General features: G+C 42.3%; 1 protein-coding gene across 2 annotated transcripts; it reads right to left on the minus strand.

The window, feature by feature from the left end:
• Positions 1 to 4,569: 4,569 nt before the first annotated feature.
• Positions 4,570 to 24,084, minus strand: kcns3 (potassium voltage-gated channel modifier subfamily S member 3). 2 transcript variants are annotated; one of them, XM_033021495.1, is made up of 3 exons: positions 23,470 to 24,084; positions 22,460 to 22,580; positions 4,570 to 6,378 (listed from the first exon to the last, which is right to left on the minus strand). In XM_033021495.1, exon 3 carries the CDS (start codon positions 6,312 to 6,314, stop codon positions 4,833 to 4,835), a length of 1,482 nt encoding a protein of 493 aa, XP_032877386.1. In that variant the 5' UTR covers positions 6,315 to 6,378; positions 22,460 to 22,580; positions 23,470 to 24,084; the 3' UTR covers positions 4,570 to 4,832. The 2 variants fall into 2 exon arrangements, with proteins under 2 accessions (XP_032877386.1, XP_032877387.1); XM_033021496.1 differs by lacking the exon at positions 22,460 to 22,580.
• Between the last annotated feature and the right edge of the window lie 354 nt (positions 24,085 to 24,438).

A 24,438-nucleotide genomic window follows, 5' to 3' on the forward strand; every position in this document is an offset into this window, starting at 1 on the left:
AGTTATTTTCATACAACTGTCAAGTTCCTAAACTGACCCCCAACAACCTTAATCGTATCTCAGTAACTGAACAACTCTTGCTTTATCGTGGACCTGTTTTTCTAATTGTGTTTTGCAGTAAGGTCTTTTCTGTGTACAATCAGTTTACTGTATTACAGAATATATGTGTGTTCTCTGAGTCTAAATGCTGCTGCAAGCAAAACTTTAATTATACGTGTACCTCATCATACATGTGCATATAACAATAAACTCAATCTGACTTTCCCCATGATTAATGTGGAATATCTTCAGAATAAATTATTTTAGCAAAGTAAAGTTTGTTCTTCCAAAAATTGTTTCTCTTTGGGCTTGGAGTAATCCCAAATTAATATGAATTATAGACGGTAGTGGAAAGATCAGTAAATGTATCCATAGTCCTGATTTACATTTGCCTGATAGTCATAGTCATACAGTGATACATAATAATCATAATAATACTTTATTAGCCAAGTCTGTTTTGCAACATACGAGGAATTTGATTTGCCATACAGTCATATCAATTAAAAAAAAGCAACAAGACACACAAAATACATTTTAACATAAACATCCACCACAGTGACTCCTCCACATTCCTCACTGTGATGGTGTAAATTGCTCATTCTAAGCTTCCCCCTGGGCTAGTTTCAGTCAGAAATCACTGTCAAACACTTGCGCATCGAAACTTTATTTTGACAAAACACAATTCCAGTTCCAACTACTTTACCTAACCACCGCGTGTTCGATCCTCGTATCTGCCTGATCAAGCCCTCTTGGCCTCGCTCAAACAGAAACACTCCAGAAGGTCATGCTGTCCTAAGCGTTCTCCCAGAAGATCAATACAGGACCTCGTGGGAGCGGTCTTTTATAGGTCCCCGAACCTTGAGGGCCGAACCACATGGGGGTGGTCTCTTTACAGTCCAATAATAGGTATTGATTAACCCCGTACATGACAGACATTTCCCTAACCCAATAATACAGTAGCTAATACATTGTATTCAAACAGTGTTTCTCAAAGGAAACGAACATCGCAACATGTGCCCTGATATGCAAGAAAACCAGACAAGGCTCAATGCTTAATCCAATCAACATCCAGCAAAGTAAAGCTTTGCAACATTATTTACAATGTGTATGTCTGGTTTGCATTCATCCAATCCATTCTATGCATTTTGCACCTAATTGTCAGTATCTGCAGATGTTCCCATACTCTTCCTGCAGCTCTAATCTAGGCTCTAAAACTGGCACCATTCTGCAGCTTGTCCCATCTCTACAGAAGGCACTTTTAAATTGACCAAATGGCCTAGCAGCCCAGAAGCCTTTACTCAATTTTAGTGTCCTAGCCGCTCCAATTTGGCCAGGATTAACAATGGACGGCGAAAAAATAGTTCAATCTCTTCCCTTCTTTGTTCTCCTGCGGTCGGGGGCCTTGAGCCTTCCGTTGACGGGACAATCTTTGCTCCCGTAGCTCCCACATTGGGGGGATCTCAGCTCCCCCGCGCCTTATGATCGGACCCCGGGTCGGGGCAGGTCGAACCTTCTGCGACTTTGGAGCTTCCCGTCATCAACCTCTACTCAAAACTGTGAGCTCCTCGATGGTGAAATGTGCAGGCCACGGATGGAGCATCGATCCCAGGCAAGAGAGCGCAGACTCCGATGGTAAGTCTACGGCCCCGCGATGGGGCTTAAAGTCAGTCTCGAGCAAGGCCGCCAGCTCCATGATGTTAGGCCGCAGAGCGACCGGAGATACAATCAAGAAAACACTCGCAAGGTAAGAGATTGAAAAACGTTTCCCCCACCCCCCATGTAAAACAAACCAGAAAAACCAAGGCAAATTCCTTGTATGTGTACGTACTTGGCCAATAAAGTTAAAATTATAAAGAAACATATACTTATAACACAAACATTTAAAAATAAACAAAAAATAACAAAAAAGATGAAAAGATAGACTGTTGGTGAGGCTGTCATCGCAGACGGCGCCACCTGGTACAGCATGGAAGCAAGTTATTGGCCCCAACTTGCCCACACCAGCTAACATGTCCGAGCTACACTAGTACCACCTGCCCGCATTTGGCCCATATCCCTCTAAACATGTCCTATCCTTGTACCTGGCTAAATATTTCTTAAATGTTGGGATAGTCCCAGCCTCAACTACCTCCTGGGGCAGCTGGTTCCATACCCCCACCAACCTTTGTGTGAAAAAGTTACCCCTCAGAGTCCTATTAAATCTTTTCCGCTTCACCTTAAATCTATGTCCTCTTGTGTTCGATTCACCTACTCTAGGCAAGGGACTCTGTGCATCTACTCGATCTATTCCTCTTGTGATTTTATACACCTGTGGATCACCACCAAGGAACCTAATTGAACCTCCAAGGAATAGAATCCCAGCCTACTCAACTTTTCCCTGTAGCTCAGTCCCTCTAGCCCTGGCAACATCCTCGTAAATCTTCTCTGTACCCTTTCTAGCTTGACAACGTCTTGACAACATGGTGCCCAGAACTGAACACAATACTCTAAATGCGGCCACACCAATGTCTTATACACATGACCTCCCAATTTCTGTACCAATACTCTGCCTGATGAAGGTCAATGGGCCAAAAGCCATTTTGACCACCCAATCTACCTGCGACTCCACCTTCAGGGAAGTACAGTATGCGCCTGCACTTCTAGATCCCTCTGCTCTACAACATTACCTATAGCCCTACCATTCACTGTGTAGGTCCTGCTCTTGTTTGACATCCCTAAATGCAACACCTCACATTTGTGATCTGCAGCATCTGAGTTTTCAATGTCCTTCTAAATTCATAATTAATATAAAGGAAATTATATTAACATAGGATGATTTAGCTTAGTTTAAAGATATAGCATGGAAGCAGGCCCTTCGGCCCACCAAGTCTGCGCCGACTAACGATTACCCGTACATTAGTTCTATCCTAGCGACAATTTACAGGTGCCAATTCACCTACAAAGCTGCTAATCTTTAGAATGTGGGAGGAAACCGGAGCACCCTGAGAAAACCTATGTGGTCACAGGGAGAATAAACAAACTCGTACAGACAGCACCCGCAATCAGGATCGAACCCGGGTCTCTGGCACTGTAAGGCAGCAACTCTACTGCTGCACCACAGTGGCCTTATAATATGCAAAACTACTTTACACCCAATGAAGATCAATCTCAACATGTTAGAATTGACACAGAGCAATCTCAACATATTAGAATGAGCGAGATCCCCCAAGCAGTAATAAGATAATGACAAGATTACATTTTTAATCAGTTTTCAGCATCTGGGTGTCACTGGCATTTATTGCCAAAGCCTAATTATTGTTGTGAAGGTGGTGGTGTGCCATCATTTCTCACGCATTTGTGGTCCATCTGGGAAAGGTACTGCCAGAGTGCTGTTGGAGATGGAGTACCTGGGATTAAACTCAACAACAATGAAGGATAGGTGACACATGTCCAAACCAGGAAAATGCACAACATGGAAGGAAACATCCCATGCACCTGCTGCCCATGTCCTTCTTGGAGGCAGAGGTTATAGCTTTTGATGTGCTTTCAGAATAGCCAAGGAGAGTAACTGCAGTGCATTTTGTAAGATGATATGCAATGCAGCCACTCTGCATTTATGATGGAGGAAATTAAAATTTAGTGTGGAGGATGGGGTGTCAATCCAGTGCTTGCTTTGTTCAAGTCAAGCCACTTGTGTTGTTGGAGCTGCTCTCATTCGACAAGTGGAGAGTATTCCACCACACTCCTGACTGGTGCCTAAAAGGCCTTGGAAAAGGGGGAGAGTCAATCACCACAGGATACCCATCTTGTGACCTGTTCTTAGTTATGGTATTTATGTTTATGTCGAGTAGACTTTCACCCAGGCATGTGGTGAGTACATAATTAATTGATGTTAGTCGAAGGACTCGAGGAAATTGCCCCATATTTTCTTCAACTGTGCATTTTCCCTCTTTTGAAAGGATAGAGAGAGCCTTAGTTTAATATTTCATCGGGCAGACAATTCCCTTACTACACTTAGCACCAGCTTGGATTTTCTGTTCTCAAGTCTTTGATGTGGTTTTAAATTGTCAAATTGTATCACAGAATAAATTGTTACAAATGGCCAAAGTTAACAATTGTGGTAGTTTTCTTGCTCCTAAAACTTTCAATTCTATTTTCAACCAATAGGTGAGATGCCTCTGAAAAGAAAATAAGATTGTATGTGACTAACACAGATTCTGTAACAATTTTAAAATAAATGTTTTCTTTATATGTTGTTTATTTTTTATCTTTGTTACTGCTAATATGACATGTATGATGATTTTAGTAACATGCATTGTTGAGTGTGAAATTTGCACACTTACCTAGGCTGCTTATTTGTCTTAACTTTGGTACTGTACATGTTTTAAGTTGTGCTAGAGGAAAGATGTCACTTCATACTTATGAAGCAAAAGTTGTTTCAGAAATTATATAGTTCAAATTTCTGTTGGTTTCCATCTCCCTCCCAGAAAACACATCAGGTTAAATCACATATTTCCATAGGCATATAGTCTTTATCGTATGTTTTTCATTTTACTGAGTTTATTATTGCATTGACATTTCATTTAGAAACAGATAAAACAATGACAATATGTACTTGCATAAAGTAGAAGTCAGGAAATTAATTCACATGCTTCTTTCATTTTCATGATGATATTACAATCAGTTAAATAGCCATCGTCTGTCAAACATATAATACCCTGAGTATTTTAAAGTGCTACAAATAAATAAATCGTAGAACATAATTTTGAGAGGAAAGCAGTGACTTGAGCCAACAAAGTAAAAGTGTAAATGGTCTATTTTACTGAGCAATTCTCAAACGTTGCATTGTTATGAACAGTTTCAAGGTCTTGGATGCTCGAGGCATCTATGGTGTGATCACTGGCATCAGTGCTAATTATGGAAGAGATACTAGCTATGAAAGAGTGCATATTTTTGGCATATATGTCTCGAATGTTCACATAAGGTAAATCAGGACAACTTTCTGCAAGTTCTGCATTGCAGCGGTCAATGTCTATCATCTTATTCTTCCTGTAGTACTTGGAAAATTTGTTGAAAATGATAGTAATGGGGAGAGCCACTACCAAAATTCCACATATAATGCAAATGCTTCCGATGAGCTTTCCCAGTAATGTGACAGGATATGTGTCCCCATACCCAACTGTAGTCATGCTAATGGTTGCCCACCACCAGCTCATGGGAATACTGTGAAGTCCTGACTCGCTTTCATCCTTTTCAACAGAATAAGCAAGGACAGAGAATATAGAGATCCCGACTGTCAAGAAGAGGAGTAAGAGACCAACCTCGTGGTAGCTGTGCCTGAGTGTGGCTCCCAGTGATCGCAGACCCACTGAATGCCGAGCCAGTTTCAGGATACGGAATATCCTCATTAAACGCAGGATCTGAATCACCTTACCCACATTTTCCAACTCTTCACTGTCCTCGTCCATTGTCTCCAGGGCCAGCGTAAAGTAGAAAGGTAAGATTGAAACAAAGTCAATTAGGTTCAGAGGTTTTTTGAAGAATTTCATTAAACTTGGCGTAACAGAGAACCTCACGATGAACTCCGCAGTGAACCAGACGACACACGCAAACTCCAGTCCTTCTAGAGCAGGATGAACTATCTCTTTATCATTTGCATCAAATTGCTGGAACTCATGCATGCTATGAATGCACATCGCCACAATGGATGTCAGGACCACACCCAATGATAAAACTGCATAGATCTTGGCTGAGAGCGAATGTCCAGGATTTTCTAACCTGACCCACAGATTCATTCTTAGTTTTCCATACCGCATGCTTTCAAATTTATCCATATCTTTATCCATGGCTGATAATTCCTCAAAGGAAGAGTCAATACTCTCCTCACTTTTCTGATCCCAATCTCTATCCACCACATCCTCTTTCCTCTCTTGATACCTATTGTTGCAGCAGGAGTCAATAAAATGTTCATTAATCCCCCAGTATTCAATTTCTTGACTGAATGAAAATGCACAGAGTTCTTCCATGACATGCAGTTTGCCAGTGTAGTAGAAGTTCAGAATGTACCGGAAGAGGCAGGGATTCCGATCAAAGTAGAATTCCTTGTCCACAACATTGTAATCATCGCAGAGCTCCAAAATATCCTCCTCGGTATCACATTTCAGCAGTTTTCCTAACCTGGTGTATGGAAACTGCAGCAGAGTACGATGGTCAACTCGCTGTTTGTATCCTCCCACATTTATGTTGATAAGTTCGCATTCAGTGGAAGTCCTTTCAAACAACTGCCCACAAATCATGTTGGCAAATCCTTATCGTTTAGTATCTTCCATTTACTTGTTCCAAATAAAAAACGATTGACACCTAAAATAAAGTAATATTACTTTGTCAATGGAATAAAGGAAATGGTAAGAAAATCTGCCTAATTTCTCTACAGCATTGGGGTCAATAAATCCCAATTCTTATCTAAAACATTGACATTGTTTATAAACACAAGTCACAGAATAATACTACAATCATTTATCTTTAATGTCACATACAGTGGTTCTCTCATGGCATTCACTTTCAATAGCAATTTGAGATAATTGATCAAGGATTCTATAAAAGTTATTGCATGGGTAAGCTGAGGAGCGAGCCAAGTAAGTTTTATTAAAATAAAGCATGCTTCTTTTACAGCTTAGAAAGCCATCCTTATGGTTAAAGCCATATGGTTACATGAGGCAGAGTAGGGTTTTTTTGGTCTATTATAGTTTTAGATTATTTTTTTTAAACATGGATAATTGACAAAAAACACATCTGGTATTTATCAGAAATTCACTTATCTCCATCACCAATTGCATTGCAAAATACTTCCCCAAATTTGAAATGAGAGTATCATATCGACAGAAGGAAAATTATATATTTTCATTTAACTATACTATGTGAAGCTTTCACAAACTCATTGAATAAGCTTATATACTTTGACAGAAGTAAGTGTGGGTGTTACAATCTGCACAGAACAACTAGTGAACTGTTTTCATAAAACATTCAGAAAGCAAACAAACTCAATAATCACTGTGGAATTGAAGAACAACAGAAAATATTATATTCAGAATATCATACAGCAACAGTGGAAAGGAAAAAAGTCATAATGTACAAGATCAATGACCATTTATATGAACAGTAATGAATAGAGGAGGGGTATTTAAAGAGACAGATAACTGATACAAAAGTTAGTGGTTTTGCAGATAGTGAAGATGGTTGTGAACGACTGCAGCAGTATCTGGATCGATTGGTCAGGTGGGCGGAGGAATGGTTGATGGCATTTAATACAAAGAAGTGTGAGGTGTTGCATTTTGGGACGCCGACAAGGGCAGGACCGACACAGTAAATGGTAGTGTTGTAGAGCAGAGGGATCTGGGAGTACAGGTGCATGGTTCTTTGAAGGTCGAGTCGCAGGTAGATAAGGTGGTCAATAAGGCTTTTGGCACTTTGGCCTTCATCAGTCAGAGCATTGAATATAGAAGTTGGGATGTCATGTTGCAGTTGTTTAAGAATTGGTGAGACCGCATTTAGAATATTGTGTTCAGTTCAGGGCAACATGTTTTAGGAACAATATTGTTAAGCTTGAAAGGGTTCAGAAAAGATTTACGAGGATGTTGCCAGGACTAAAGGGTGTGAGCTATAGGGAGGGGTTGAGTAGGCTGGGTCTCTATTCCATGGAGCGCAGGAGGATGAGGGGAGATCTTATAGAGGTGTACAAAATCATGAGAGGAATAGATCGGGTAGTTCCACAGTCCTTTGCCCAGAGTAGGGGAATCGAGGACCAGAGGACATAAGTTCAAGGTGAAGGGGAAAAGATTTAATAAGAATCTGAGGGGTAACTTAATCACACAAAGGGTGGTGGGTGGAACAAGCTGCCAGAGGAGGTAGTTGCAACTGGGACTATCCCATTGTTTAAGAAACACTTAGACAGGTACATGGATAGAACAGGTTTGTAGGGATGTGGACCAAGCACGGGCAAGTGGGACTAGTGTAGCTGGGACATTGTTGGTCAGATGTGGGCGAGCTGGGCCGAAGGGCCTGTTTCCACACTGTATCACTCTATGACTCTCTAATGCACTGGAACAACAGAGGCTGCAGAGAAGGGTGGACTCGGCTCAATCATGGGCACAGCCCTCCCCACTTTAAACAGAATCTAAATGGAGCTCTGCCTCAAGAAGGCAAAAGGAATATGTACAGTCCCCTACCCAAGTACCTGAAAAGTTAAATTGTCATCATTCAGTTTAAACCTCTCCCTTCCCCACATACCTATGCCCTACCGACCCTTCTCCGTTTTTCTAAATTCAAAATTATCGTAAAACCCTTTTCTTCAGGATTTCAGGATTTAAGAACTGCACAGTGAAATCAGCCGTTGGAAAGATTCCAGTCCAGAGTCAGTTTTTGCATTGTTCGATTACATTTATATGGCCCTGCATCAATATTTATTGCATAAGACTCTTGTAATGCACATAGGGTCATTTCACGATGTTAAAGGTGTTATATAAGTGTATGCCAATCTTCCTGGTTCAGCTAGCTCAACTGATTGAAGAAGGGTCCTGACCTGAAATGTCACCTATCAATGTTCTCCAGAGATGCTGCCTGCGCTGTTGAGTTACTCCAATACTTTGTGTCCATTGTGTAAACCAACAGTTCCTTGTTTCTACATTTTTACTGGAAAATTACTTTGCTTCCCCATTTATAAGTCATGGGTTTCTCAGGTGTTTCCAAATGCGTGCTGTATGAATATGATTCAGTAATCTTGAACATTTTGATGAGTTACACTGGGAGACCTGTATCTAATTGGAGCACTTGGGCAGAGTAAAGGAAGGCCCTGTCCCACTTGGGCGTCATTTGCACGTCATTTACGCGACAGGCCGGTAGTGACTGACGTGCGACAGTCGCGCGACTGTCACGCAAAAATCGTCTAGCAGTATGACAGTCGAGTGCCAAGTGCTCCTGAGGGCCCTGTTTTTTTTGGGAGCCATTTGCGATGTCATTCGTACTTAGTCCGACCTCCGTGGCAAGGATTTTCCCAGTGAAAAAATTTCAAAACTACACGCGCTTTATACTCGGGTGGTCACGTGGTGCGGCATTCAAATGACGCGCAAATAATAAGCCGACGGCATATGGGCGGCGCATGGTTACGGACGTTGACGCACAGTGACGCATAATAAATTAGCATAGGCAATATTCGTGCGTCATCGTGCTTAACCATACGTCACCACCTGCTACACATACGCCGTCAGTATGTCAGCGTACGCCATCAGTACGTCAGCGTGCGCAAGGGATACGTCATGCAGGTGGTGCGCGAGGATTTTGAGCATTCCAAAATCCTGAGGCGTCGCGCGTCACTGCATACGCCACCACGCCTCACCACGCGCCATGCGCGCATCACGACACGCCAACCAATTTTTAGGATGTCACGTAAATGACGGGCAAATTACGCCCAAGTGGGACAGGCCCTTAAACCATTTTATAGGCTATTCCTACTTTAACCCCATCAGTGCCAGTTAACAATGGAAACACATTTTGAAAACTCATCCCAAAACATGGCAACTTCCTCCTATATGTTCAGTCACTGGTTCATTAAACCCACCTTTACTCAAGCTTCTTAATGTCATTTTTCCTCAGCATCCATTTTCCCTCAGTGAAATGCCTTTGATAAAAGGAACTTTATTAGTGTCAGTGATGATTGCTCTTCCAACATTTTATAAAATCAAAATAATGTTTAAGGAATTTTTTAGTCCTCAGGTCATAGAGTGATACAGTGTGTAAACCGGCCCTTCATCCCAACCTGCCCACACCGGCCAACATGTCCCAGCTACACTGGTCCCACCTGCCAGCATTTGGTCCATATCCCTCCAAACCTGTCATATCCATGTACCTGTCCAACTGCCTCTAAAATGTGGGGATAAACCCTGCCTCAACTACCTCCTCTGGCAGCTTGTTCCATACATCCACCACCCTTTGTGTGAAAAGGTTACTCTTCAGATTCCTATTAAATCTTTTCCCCCTCACCTTAAACCTGTCCTCTGGTCCTCGATTCACCTACTCTGGGCAAGAGAACCTGTGCATCTACCTGAACTATTCCTCACATGATCATATACACCTCTATAAGGTCACCCCTCATCCTCCTGTGCTCCAAGGAGTCCCCACCTACTCAACCTCTGCCTATAGCTCAGACCCTCTAATAATGACAACATCCTCATAAATCTTCTCTGTACCCTTTCCAGCTTGACAACATATTTCCTATAACATGGTGCCCAGAACTGAACACAGTATTCTAAACGTGGCCTCACCAACATCTTATACAACTGCAACATGACCTCCCAATTTCTATGCTCAATACTCTGGCTGATGAAGGCCAATGTGCTAAAAGCCTTTTTGACCACCCGATCTACCTGCGACTACATCTTCCGGGAACTATGCACCTGCACTCCTAGATCCCTCTGCTCTACAACACTCTCCAAAGCCCTGCCATTCACTGTGTAGGTCCTGCCCATGTTAGACTTCCATAAAATGTAACACTTCACATTTTCTGCATTAAATTCCATCAACCATTCCTCAGCCCACTTAGCCAATTGATCAAGATCCTGCTGCAATTTTTCACAACCATTTTTACTATCTGCAAAACCATCCACTATTGTATCATTTGCAAACTTGCTAACCTTGCCATGTATGCAAGATTAAGCAAATTGCAGGGGGGGGGGGGGGGGGGGGGGAATATGGAACTTTAAAAGAAAAATAATTATTTAATATCAAAATCATGTTCAGATATTAAAACCACACTGTGAGACCAATATCAAGATTTAAGCAATTTCTCTCTCATTCATTTTATGTTAGCAGTAACACTGGCCTTTTAAAAATAATGGATACATCAATTTATGAAGTATGGGGTAAATCTTCAGAGACTATTTAAAGCCATATTTCAAGCTTTGATGATGGAGCTGGATCGAAATATTTTAACACAGTTGCCCAGACAAGAAAGTGAAGTGGGTGTCAGATGATAACTAATCCACTCAGTTTTTCACCTTAAAGGTCAATGGATAAAGAATCTGAAAAATGCTGGTTATTTGCATATCATCAGAAGCAGCATCCCATGGATATCATAGGATTGAAATCCATATCCACTCCACTTCAATATATTTACACCCTGTCTTCCTTCTTCCCACTATCTTGTTTATAAACTCCAGCTGCATTTGTTTTAAATAGACTATCCTCTTCATCTTGTTACCATTTAATTGTGAAAACATATTCATGCCCCAAGATTGAATTTGTAATTGGCAGATTAATTATTACACAAAATTATTTGAAATAATACATTTGGTCTGCGACGGACATGTCATACTGTTAACAATATTTATCCATAGTAATATTCAGTATTATTCATATTGAATGCATTATATTGTAAAATAATCCACGTTTTTTTTTTTTTTTTAAAGGAAAGCATACTTGAAAGATAGTCATGAAAGTTTCAAGATAAAAGTATTAAATATCATATTTAGACCAAAGTGAGCATACACATGAAGAAGGACTCACAAGTAAATGAAAAAAAAATCAAACTTTCCACTTAAGCTTTTAAAGAGAAATACTTTGGAGGCTACTGCTGAATTAATTAAACTTTTGTGAAATTTAACATTTCGGAATTGGTAAATGGTCACTGTTAATTATTTGGGTCCATTGTCAGAACATTCATAAGATAAGAGTATCAATTAGTTCTGCATGAACGTTAATCCTCTTCAACTTTATGGGAGTTGACTCACGCTATGATTTATCTTTCCATAGATGCACCTGATCTGTTGTGTATTTCCAGCATTTTGCCCTTCAAATTTCCAGTCCTTTAATTTATTTTGGCTCACACTATGTTCGTGATATTGCATGAAAGCTGAAACCATGGATTTAACTATGGGATCCAAGTTAACCAAACAAATGCAAAATACAAAGGGCTGGATGATCTCAGTGGGTCATGCAGCATCTGTGGAGGAAATGGATAGGCAACTATTTGGGTTGGGACCCTTCTTCAGATCAAATATAACTTTGCCTGTCCATTGTTTCCACAGATGATGCCTTGACCTGTTGAATAGCTCCAGCACTTTGTGTATTGCTCTGAAGCACTTCCCTCTGAAAGGCGATTCTGGACTATCAAAGCCGCCACAGCCAGACATAAAAACAGCTTTTTTCCACGAGCAGTAGCTCTACTCAACAGCCAAAAGTCTGTAGCCTCCTTTTTCTCTGGTATTTTATTTAATTCTTCACATGATTAAATTATAATGTTTTATTTTTAATTGTCTACTGTATATCGCAGTGTTACTTGTGAGCAAAGCACCAAGGCAAATTCCTTGTATGTATACATACTTGGCTAATAACATTTATTCAATTCAATTCAATTCTAGCATCTGCAGCTCCTTGAGTCTCCAATTTATGGATGCTGTTTGCAGTTGTAAATTTTCAATCTTTCCAAAAATGGACTAAGGTATCAGTGAAAAGATGTTTTAGTATGAATTGTTAAAATATATTATTTCACAGTAAGGTGAAACTCCAGAGAGGCAGATATAAGCAGAGTCACATAATTCAACGAGTATGGCTTGCCTTACCAAAATAAAGAGCATTGCACACTTTCCTATTGAAATTAGTCTTCCTATAATAAACTAGGTCACTAGGATTCTTCTCACCACGTCTCCCAGAGCCCTACCATTCTAGCCTTCTAATAGCATTTTACTCCCGTGTGGCTTCATGGCGAATGTTTCCTCTTCTTGGCTGAAAGTACCTGACTGTTTCATCTTTCCATTCACAATCACAAACAGGAAATTATTCTGCTGCGAGTCCAAGACCAGATTTTACAGATGTGAGATGTTTATCATTTTCCTAACCATCCTGAATAATTGCTAACTATTAATAATCTTCTAGACTAAGTGGGACCCGTTGGGTCCTTGTCACACATGAGGCCTGGTACCCCAACGCAACCCGTTCCGCAACGCAATATTCCACCACTCACCCGTTCCCCCAATGCAACCCGTTCCCCCAAAGCAATATTCCACCACTCACGCCTATCCCCCTCCCATCAAATCCACCCGTCCTTGTCCACCTCTCCCTCTACTCCCCCCTCTAGCCCACCTTGCCCATCACCCCGGACACCTTCTACTCCCCTCCCTACCCCCCCCCCCCCTGCACTCCACCACCCCTCTACCCCACTTCCTCCCTCTCTTTCCCCCCTCCCTCCCTCATCCCTCTCTCCCCCCTCCATCCCTCATCCCTCTCTCCCCCCTCCCTCCCTCATCCCTCCCCCCTTCCTCTGTCTTCTCTTCCCCCCCCCCCCCCGTGCTGTGGGCCGGGCTGTGGCGCTCCCTCTCTCTGTGTAATGGTGCAGTGCGTTAGGGCGGCTCCCGGTGTCCACGCCTGCAGGCAGGTGCCGCTGGAGCGCTGCCCGTCCCGGGACCCATGGTGTCCCTCGCCAACAGGTAGACAGCGGGGCTCGACGCTGCACCCCCCCATCTCTCTCTACCACCCTATCTCCCTCCCCCCCCCCATTTCACTCATCCTGCTCCCCTCACTCCCATTCCCTGCCCCAGCACCTACCCAGGTTGTAGAGCAGCGCCAGGGCCTGGAACTCGGCCTGGTTCTCGTACTCGACCTGACGCTGGCTGTAGGCAGCTGAAGCACTCGCAGACCTGGGCCTCGACGGAGTCGGGCTCGCTGTGTCGGGGGCGGGGTGAGGGCGGCAGGCGGCCGAGCTAGAGCTGCCCGCAGAGCAGAAAGCGAAGGCTGTGCTGCAGGATGCTGTGATGTGTGCTGTGTGGCCCCCGATGCGTTGGTACACCTTGACCCAGGCCCTGGGCTTGGGCACGACTCCACACCTCAGCTCGGCCGCCATCTAAACTCCAGTCCAGGCCTTGACTTCATCTCCGGGCTTGTCCCTGACCCTGAACCCAGGCTCGTCCTTGGTTCCAGCCCAGGCCCAGTCCCCGGGCTCGGCGCGCAGCTCCATCCCAGGCCCAGGCCCAGTCCCCGGGCTCGTCCTTGGCTCCAGTCCGGGCCCAGTCGCCGGGCTCGGCCCGCAGTTCCACCCTCCCCACCAGGTACTGGCCGTCGGTGCCACTCCTTCACCATGGCAACCTCGAACCAATTGACAGTGGACGCGGCCAATCAGTGTGGCGATGGTGCCAGAAAGGGGCGTCCCGGGACGCCCCTTCCTGACTGACAGGCAGGAAATTAGACCAATTTGCATGGCGGCGACTGACAGCAAAGTGCGCGAGCGCAGTTTTTACGATTTTTAAACCTTAATAACTTTTACAATATACCATCGATCGGAACGAAACGTGTTGCACTCGCAGCACAGGAGAACGGTGAGTAAGCTGGAGAATAACCGTAGCACTATCGCGTACAGTTTTTGCGCAAATTGAAAAACCCCGAAAACCGGAAGAGCACAAGATCAGAGTTTTAGTTACGCATAGATAGATAGGAGATGAGGAAATAAAACTGTCTCCTTGGCATATTTATTATTATTGGCGCACATCCTTTGGCATTTAAACACCAAGCTTCAGAACATAACATTTAAAGTTTATTTTTTTACTGAATTTTTTCAGTAGGAGAATGGTTAAAATATCTCCAAATGTAACAGCAATTATATATTCTTTATAATCATATAGATAGATAGATAGATAGATAGATAGATAGATAGATAGATAGATAGATAGATAGATAGATAGATAGATAGATAGCCTTTTATTGTCATCCAGACCGAAGTCTGAACGAAATTGAAGCAGTCATACATACAATACAATACAATAAAAAACAACAATAAACACATATTAACATCCACCACAGTGAGTCCACCCAACATCTCCTCACTGTGATGGAGGCAAAAGTCTTAGGTCTCCAGTCTCTTCCCTCCTCTTCTCCTTCTGCGCTGAGGCGATACCCCCCGGGCGATGTTACAAATGTCCCGCGGCTCAAACACCGCGGCCCGGGGTGGTCGAAGCTGCCGCCCACCAGTCCTGCTGACGCAGCCGCTGGCCCGCGGCCGAACCCCGGACTCAGGCCAACGCCGCCAGAACACCGTGCAAGCCACCGGAGCATCGTTCCAGCCCCGAGCCGGATCGCCCTCACGTGAGTGCCGTTACCGTCTCAGCCTCGGGCTGGGCCGCCCCGACCGGGCACCGCTCCTCCCTCGGGCTGGGCCGCCCCGACCAGGCACCGCTCCTCCCTCGGGCTGGGACGCCCCGACTGGGCGCCGCTCCTCCCTCGGGCTGGGCCGCCCCGACTGGGCGCCGCTCCTCCCTCGGGCTGGGCCGCCCCGACCGGGCACCGCTCCTCCCCTAGGGCTGGGACCGCCCCGACCGGGCGCCGGCTCCTCCCTCGGGCTGGGCCGCCCCGACCGGGCGCCGCTTCTCCCTCGGGCTGGGCCGCCCCGACCGGGCGCCGCTCCTCCCTCGGGCTGGGAACGTCGTACCTCCCCGAGCTCGGCCACTCCGACGGGAGCACCGTTCCTTCCTCGGGCCGGCCGTCCTCACAGTAGCGTCACAGCCCCTCACGGAAGCACTGTTCCAGCCCCGACCGGGCCGTCCTCACGGGAACGAGCCCAGTGCGAGTCCTGGCGGGCTCTGCCTCCTGAGCCTCGAGGTCGCCAGCTCCGCCATTAGGCCTCAGCGCAGACGGAGGCAGAGAAGGGGAATACGACATAAAAGTCGCATTCCCCCGCAGGGAGAGACAGCAAGCCCCGTTTCAACCCCCCCCCCCACAAACAGAAACTAAAAACCAAAACAAGACTAACCAAAACGAAAATAAACAACCCAAAAACACAAAACAAACAGGACTGCCGGAGAGCCGCTGCAGCCAGAGCCGCGCCGCCACTAGGACCAGTAAGGCAAATTCTCACCCATGTCTCCATTTCCTCACTTGCTTTCAACCTGCTCATCTCTAACTTATTTCAGTACCACATCATGAACAATACAAGAGCTCCTCAAATTCTGGCTTCTTTATCATTCCCAAATGTAATTGCTTTACATTTAGCAGTCATGCCTCCAATTGTCAAGATCATATGCTCTGAATTCCCTCTCCAGTCCTCTGCAATTTCCACTTTTCTTTACTTCTTTAAGATATTCCTCAAAAGCTAGCCATCTGACCAATTTGTCTCAGTATCACTTTATAGGGCTCAGCATCAATATTTATTTTGTAACAATCTTGTGAAACACACTGCGTTTTTCCCCACAATCTTAAAGATGTTATATAAGTGTATCTTGATCTTCCTATCCCCACTGACAAAACTATTTATAAAACTACATAAATTATAAAAATCTAGGATCTATATATTCCATTATTTCTATAGAAAGTTTGCAATTCAATCTAAAAGTGGTTTGGATGACTAGAGATGTTTTAAGTCCTTAATTCTGAAAAAGTTACATATAATACAGATTATCAATCTAAATGATTAATTCCGTTTCTCTTTAGTTAGCAGCCACTAATTTCTACTTTCTGGGTTTTCTTATTTTTATCTTAGTTTTTATCATTCCAAAGGAAAATGAATTGTTGATCCGAGGAGCTATACATTTATAGCTACAATTCATAGCGAAATCACTTCAAATCATCATGCTAAAAGTACTTGGGTAGTTAAAACACAAGATTATGTTTATATAATATCACACCTTTGTGATATCACCAAGTATTTGCAATAATTGAACTGGTTTTTATTTGCAGTGTTCTCACTGTTTTTTTCATAGGAAAATGTATCTGTTAATAGGTACAGCTTAATCTCCTGTTTGGCAAAATGGTGACTGCTGAATTTATACATTCTCATTGTGTTCTTTGTGGTGTGAATATTGGCCAGGACCTCAGGAAAGTTTCCAAATCATCTCTGCAAAAATCGTGTGGTATCATTTACTTGAGTGGGTACAGGCCAATCGAATTAGGCATGGAGGTATTCTTCTATAGAAAATAATGGTTTTCCATCTAGCAAACTGACCCAAATATGCACATCCGTTATACCTGAACTGAAATATAATCAAAATACTTAAATATTAATAATAGTCAATTTAGAACTAATAACTTGTTTGGAGTGTTAATTACAGACCTTCAACATTGGTGGTATTAATATTGTTAGAATAGACATGGCAGTAAGTACTATGAATCTTTCATATTCCTAATAATAATAATAAATATGTTGTTCTGACCACAAACCATCAGACACCTAAAGTATGTAACATTCTCTTCTACAAACACTGAAAGGTGCTCCTTCCTGATCAATTTAGTATAGCAGATGAATGAAATGTTTTGCACCTTTGTTTAGCCAGTCAATGGCCTAGATTGGTGACATTTATCCCATCACCATAGAACCTCGGAAGTATAAAATAAAAGTTAAAATGCCATTTTGAAATTTGGAAATCAATGTTTGTTGATATATTAAATTAATGTTACAGTAATAAATATACATTCAAATTGCATTATCACTATAATAGTTTGGTCTGCTCTCAGAAAGAAATTGCTCACCTAAGAACCATTGATCTCTTTGTTGGCTGTGATATGATTCACTATGGTTCAGCAGATTCATCTGTATTTTATCAAAATTTAATTCCCCTAATGATTGAGCAAATGTAATCAGTGGACACTATAAACCATACATGCCAAGAGCTTTGTGCTTTCTAGATTATTGACAACTTACACTAATGTTACCTATGTCCACAATGTCAGCTTCCAAAGCTCCTAGCATCACAGTACCATAAAATATTCAAAGTGACAAAAATAAGTAAAAGAATGCTTACACTGGCTCTTTGCAGCCTGTCCTAAAAGGTAGTAGAAAATGCATTACATCTTTCCAGCAAAATCCCATGAGATCTAATAACAGTAAACAAAACACTTGTCACTGATATTATCAGACAATAGGATCTATTTTTTTTTTTTTTGCAACAACACCATATTAACCATTCCAGTTATAGAAAAATACAGCAGAGGATGGAAATGTGAAATTAAAATGGAAACTGTTAGAAATTATCACAGTGAGACAGGATCTGTGGAAAGAGGAACAATGTTAAGTCAATAACATATCATCAGAACCAACTTTCCTGTATATATATACTACTGTATATTGACCAGCAATTTGCTGGAAGAGGTCATTGTGAATATTTTTTTCCCCTCATCTTTCAAATTAATTATTGCAGGAAATATAAACTTCTTACGGTGCAGGGAGGACTAGGGTCACCTGTGATCTTGCCAAATGATAGGACTCATTCCTGAATCAATTAAATAAATAAATAGAAGCAAGAGCAGCCATTTGATCCTGAACCTGATCCACCATCCTTCTTTTACTTCAATGCTATTTTCATGCACTATCGCCTAATCCCTTAATTCCGTACATGCCCAGAACTATTGATGTCAATTTGAAATGAACTTATTGATTGATCCTTCACAATTTGTGTGGTAGAGAATGCCAATGATTCACCATCTTTTCTTTGCAAATAAATAATTTTCCACCTCAGTTCAAATTGGCCCAACATTTCTTCTGATCCCAGTTTTAGAGCCCTCAGCCAGGTAGAACATCTTCCTTGCATCCCACCTGAAAGGCCCTGTTAGAACTTTGCAGGTTTCATGGAGATGTCTTCTCATTCTTCAAAACACTGCAGAATACATGGCAAGAAAACTTTTAAAAAATCACATTTCCTGTCAGATGACACAACGGCCATCCTGAACAAATCCAGTGAATTTTTACCTCACTTCTTTTTAAACCTGTTCGTCAACTTTGTTTGCTGGATCTTATTTAAAGCCTCTGAAGACCCAAATACACCACATCCTTTGATCCACCTTATCTACTATATTGGTCACATCCTCAAGGATGTGCAGTAGATAGATTAAAATTAACTTTCCTTCCCTTCATAAATCCTAACTGACTCGGCTGCATCTTTCACTAAAAAATGATGCACCTTCCCACCATTGAAGTTAATCTAACAGATTAATAATACCCAATATTGCCTCTCCACTATTTCTTCTTAAATAATGGAGTCACATTTGATTGCAGTAGTCTATAGGAACCAGTTCAGAATTAGAATATCTCTTTCCCACTTCCTTCAAGACCCAAGAACATAGATTATCTTGTTGTTGGAATTTATTGGCTTTCAGTCTCGCCAACTTCCATAGTACTTGTTTTTTATCCCATACTTGTCTCCTTAGCTCCTCGTTTTTATGAAATCCTTGATTTTCTGGTGTTTCTTGTTCAATGTGACTTTCTCCAAAAAGATCACACAATGTAGCTGTTTAATTCCTTTGCCATTAGCTTATACATTGGTATAAATTCTATGGTATCTGGCTGAATAGGACCAACATTTACCATTGCTAGTCTTTTCCATTTTACATGCCTTCCAAAGCTCTTACAATCCACTTTTACATTGGTACGCGTCTGTTCTCATATTTTGCCTGGCCTTTCTTTGCTAATGTCTTGGTCATCCTCAGCCGAGTATTAAAATCTCCTAATCCTCAGGCAGATCCCACCTTCCCTGTTTGGACGGGATAAGAAACAACAATGTGCAGAGAAGAAAATTGATTGAATCTGTGAATTAATACGGAAAAGAAACAAAGGGAAATGAAGATTGAAAAGTAAGAACAAAGACGTAAAAATTAAAGATTTTCAAAAGTTCAAGAAAGAATGTACTTTATGTAGTGGCAAATCCACACTCCTGTGGGTCTCCACAGTTTGTGGGCACATCTGGACCATAAATTATTCCAGTCTTAGGATTTCTAAATCATGGAACAACATCATTAACATGGTGAAAACCAACATGGCACCCAACCAAGGTGACTATTTGCATGCTAGCCACAGAAGCAGATCTACAAACATATTTCAATCACTCCACACTATTCCTACAGCAAAATTTCTTACTTCAACTATGATATTCCCTTATCTTGTATCTGTACGCTGTAAATAGCTCAATTGTAATCATGTATTGTCTTGTTACTCATTGGATAGCACGCAACAAAAGCTTTTCAATGTACCTCGGTACACGTGACAATAAACTAAACTAAACTAAATCCAGAAATGCACTTTGAATCATTGAAAGGTTGTTGCTAAGCTCCCTGTTTCTCAAGGCAAACATTAGAGCATCACACCGCATTGAGAAGTTTGCGATGATTCAGAAACATCATCACCAGGGGGAGCCGCACGATGTCAGCCTCGCTCGCCAACAGTCTGTCTGTTTTTATCATCTTTTTATTGTTACTTTTAGTGAGTTTTAAAAGTTTGTGTTAATGTTCTCTGGTTTGTTTTATGTGGGGGGTGAGGGAGGGGGTCGGGGGAAATTTTTTTCAGTATCTTACCTAGCCGGAGATGTGAATGTTTTCCGTATCGTATCTCTGGTCGCTCTGCGGCCTAATATCATGGAGCTGGAGGCCTTGCTCAGGACTGACTTTGAGCCCCAACACAGGGACGAGGAATTACCATCGGAGCCGCGGCCTGTGGATTTCAACCGCGGCCTGCGGATTTCAACATCGCGGAGCACGCAGTCTCGGGTAGAGACTGAAGTCGGGAAGCTCCAGTCGCAGAAGGTTCGTCCAGCCCCGACCCGGGGTCAGATCGCCCAGCGTGGTGGAGCTGACATCTCCCCCAATGCAGGAGCTTGATCGCCCAGATGCAGAGGGCCCGCCCGCCGGCTACGGGAGCCAAGATTGTCCCATCAACGGAAGGCTCGAGGCCCCCGACCGCGGGTGAACAACGGGAAGGATTGAACTTTTTTTCGCCTTCCATCACAATGAGCAATGTGGAGGAGTCACTGTGGTGGATGTTCATGTTAAAATGTATTTGATTGTGTTTTGTTGCTTTTTAATGGTATGACTGTATGGCAAATCAAATTCCTCATACTTTGCTAAACATGGCTAATAAAATATGATTATGATTATGATGATGATGATGATGACCAGAAGTGGCTTGTTGGCCAGGAACTAATAACCACATTTATTGTGGCTTGCCATATTTTTTCCAGCTGAATTGCAACAATTATAATTATAGACGGTGGTTGACTTCAGGAGGGCGGGAAAACAACACCATACACCTCTGCACATCGATGGAGCTGATGTGGAAAGGGTCAGCAGCGTGAAGTTCCTAGGACTCCACCTGTCAGATGACCTGACGTCCACGACCAACACCACAGCACTGGTCAAGAGAGCCCAGCAGCGAATACACCCTCTCCGAAGACTACGGAAAGCAGGTCTCCCCACTACACACCTACGAACTTTTTATAGGGGGACAATCGAGAGCACATTAACCTACGGCATCACTTCCTGGTTCGGGAGCTGCAAGGCACCAACTGGACAGGATTGTGAAGACCGCCAGCAGGATTATTGGTGCTCCACTCCCTTTCCTGCTGGACATATACAGGAAGAGATGTATCAGCAGAGCCATCTCCATCATCAAAGACCCCTACCACCCATCGCATAACATATTCTCCATCCTGCCATCTGGGAAGAGGTACAGGAGCATTAGCTGCAAAAACCAGCAGGATGCTCCTCAGCTTCTTCCCGCAGGCTATAAGACTGATAAACGGACTTTGCCCCCTGCCAAAGTATCGCGCACCAACCACCAACCTGGACACACTGCAGCAGAGCCACTGTCATGCTGCTGCCGATCGGAACGCCTGTTGATGTTTAGTAGAGAGTAGAGTGTTTAATTTGTTCATGATATATGTATTTTTTTACTGCAAACTGAATGGACACTGGTTGAGCAACGTTTTTTTGTTTCCTCTGGGTATGTGAGTACTCAGGAAAATGACAATAAAGATATACTATACTATACTATATTATAAATTGAATGGGATGGACTAAACATGGTTTTCAAAATCACCATTCTAAAGTTGTGCAATATTCTTCTTTGGGACATTTTCCTAATGAAAAAAAAACAAGATTGTTATTATAATAGAAAGCAATTTGTTTTAGAACCCAAACTGTTTTAGTGACCCAATCAACCTCGTGTGAAGTTTATAAAGTGTTCAGTTTCCAAAATAGGTTGTACAAGAAGCATAATTGTGCACCATTGATAAATGACAAGATGGTAATGATGAAATGGGAGTTACTGGACATTTTCCTCGATCGATGGCTCATCGATTGTTTGGAAACACAAGAATCAGTGGAGACCCATAAAACAAATCAACAACGCACGGCGCCGTTTATGCAAAATATCCACGAAGTACATACATCTAAAAATAATGTATGTAATGCACCAAACGCGAATGCACGGAGTTATGTTACAATGCCGAATAACTGCCTCCATGCATCATTACAAATACAAATCCACATAAACCACTGAAATTATATTCTCGAAATCCAATCTCCCGATTATTTTAATGTTTTACATGAATTTGTCACCGGGGCATCTCTGCTAATATGAGTTAATAGCGTTGGCAATAGTGTTTCTCTTTCGAGTCCGGCATGCCGTTGAAATACATCTACCTACTTGGCCATCTCAGCAAATTGTCGATGGAATTTAGTTGATGGGACGCGATGCTTCAGAAGGGACCCGTGGGAGCACATCGCTGAAGTTCAAATATTCGCTGCCATTGCTTCGAGATCACTTTCTGTAAATTTCGGTAGAAATGTCAGGCAGGCTGATGCTGTGCAGAATAACGCCAACATTTAATCTAATGTTAGACGTGAATATATGTGAAAAGTTAACGTTTACTAAGTCTGGGCATGAAATATTGTGTGAAGCCATTCGCCTTGCAATTCAATGAGAGTGTCCCATGCCCAAGCATGTAACCATGCAAATTGTGCCGCAAGATAACTTTCAACGTGCTTTCATTCGACATCACAAATTAGAGGCTTTAGATATACCATTAGACTGCAAAGATAATGCAAATCCCAAACTTAAATATATATTGAAACATTAAATATAAAGGGACGTTATTCTTTTTAACAAACAGTTTTAAGCGAATGGGTGATTTATGGAAAATGTGACCGGGAATTTGAAATGTGTGCTTTTGAGGAAGAGTTTTGTATATGTATCTTAATAATTGTGATGAGACTAAGCAATACACATAAAAACATAGAAAACAGGGACAGGAGTCACCCTTTGACAGTGTTATGAACAGTAAATCATAATATGGTTTACTTTAATCTTATAATGGCATGCCCCATGTAACATATAGGGCAGTTACGTATATACTTAACAGGAAATCGATGCAATACGACTTCGAAAATGCAGTTATCTATTATTATAATAGTATAAAATCAAAGAACGTTCAGGAAACACAGAACAAGTGAATAGACCTTGCTACGAATTTATTTTGTAATTGAATCAGTAACTTTGTATTATATCCAGTATACATGTCTGTTTTAGTTTTATGCTGCGGAAAAATCACAAATGTTTAAAAAAATAATCCACCAAAATTAACAATGCGAGCATTCGACTAAAATGAGGGCATTGATAACTTTGAAATTAAATATAGCAGAATAAATGTTCATTACCTTGCGCAGCAATTTGATGTCAGATTTTTTGTCCAAAAGTACACTTTCAGCATGCAGGTGAAAAAATATACAAACACACTTAAAGTCCATCCTGTTGGTTTTAACTGACACAAGGCGTATCTGACTTGAAGCTGGCCGCTTTCCGTGACATGCCTCGGGCTCCGAGCACTGCTGCTGTTGCAGTCCCATCACTGGATTAGAAACGGGGGCGGGATTTGACTCGTTCGCTCGCTGGTTGGTTTTCTCCCGCCTGTCTGCTGGGTTTGATTGGTCAAATTGCTGTAGAAGGGCTCTGTGGTCCCTTTCACCAAACAGACATTCATTGCGATGATCTAAATCGCTAGTATCTCGGCGGAAGGTCGATTACAATTTCGCCGGGGGAATGTGGTGTAATTGAAGAGTTTCAACAGCCCCGCCGATTTACAACTGGAGGCTGTATCTGCGAGAGAAAAAAGGTGTCGCTACTGCGACTACAAAACTGGATAAAAGTAGTGGAACTGTCCAACTCCAAGGCCTTTTCGCTGATATCTATCCGTCACCAGTTAACAGACTTGTCAGCAATACGCAATGTTTCTTCTTCCATTTATATATTCCGATTGTGTACAGGATGATCATCTACAATCAGATCACACAATGTAGAAGGGCGTTGGTGTTATTTCATCGCGGCGCATAAGGTCTGTCATGACCATTACATTAAAAACAGTAACAGCAAAACTGCATCACAGTTAAAAACATCATTTGGTTGCAGTTAACAATCATTTATTTCAATTGCAAACACTGGGCAGTACAGAAATCAGTACAGAATGGAGACAAATCAGAACAAATTGAACCAAAAAGTGCCTGGAAAAAGTACAGCGTTTTCAGTAACAAGACCTTTGGGGTGATTGAAGGTTCAGCAGTGAGTGGTTTTGCAAGCAATTAGTAATAACTCTATTTTACTCATTTTCATTTCGGATGTCAACAGTGGAA

The sequence above is a fragment of the Amblyraja radiata genome, chromosome 5, assembly GCF_010909765.2.
Source record: "Amblyraja radiata isolate CabotCenter1 chromosome 5, sAmbRad1.1.pri, whole genome shotgun sequence".
NCBI classification, from domain to species: domain Eukaryota; kingdom Metazoa; phylum Chordata; class Chondrichthyes; order Rajiformes; family Rajidae; genus Amblyraja; species Amblyraja radiata.

Coding starts and splice junctions, on each gene's coding strand:
- kcns3 (XM_033021496.1), bottom strand. CDS start 6,314: ATGATTTGTGGGCAGTTGTTTGAAAGGACTTCCACTGAATGCGAACTT.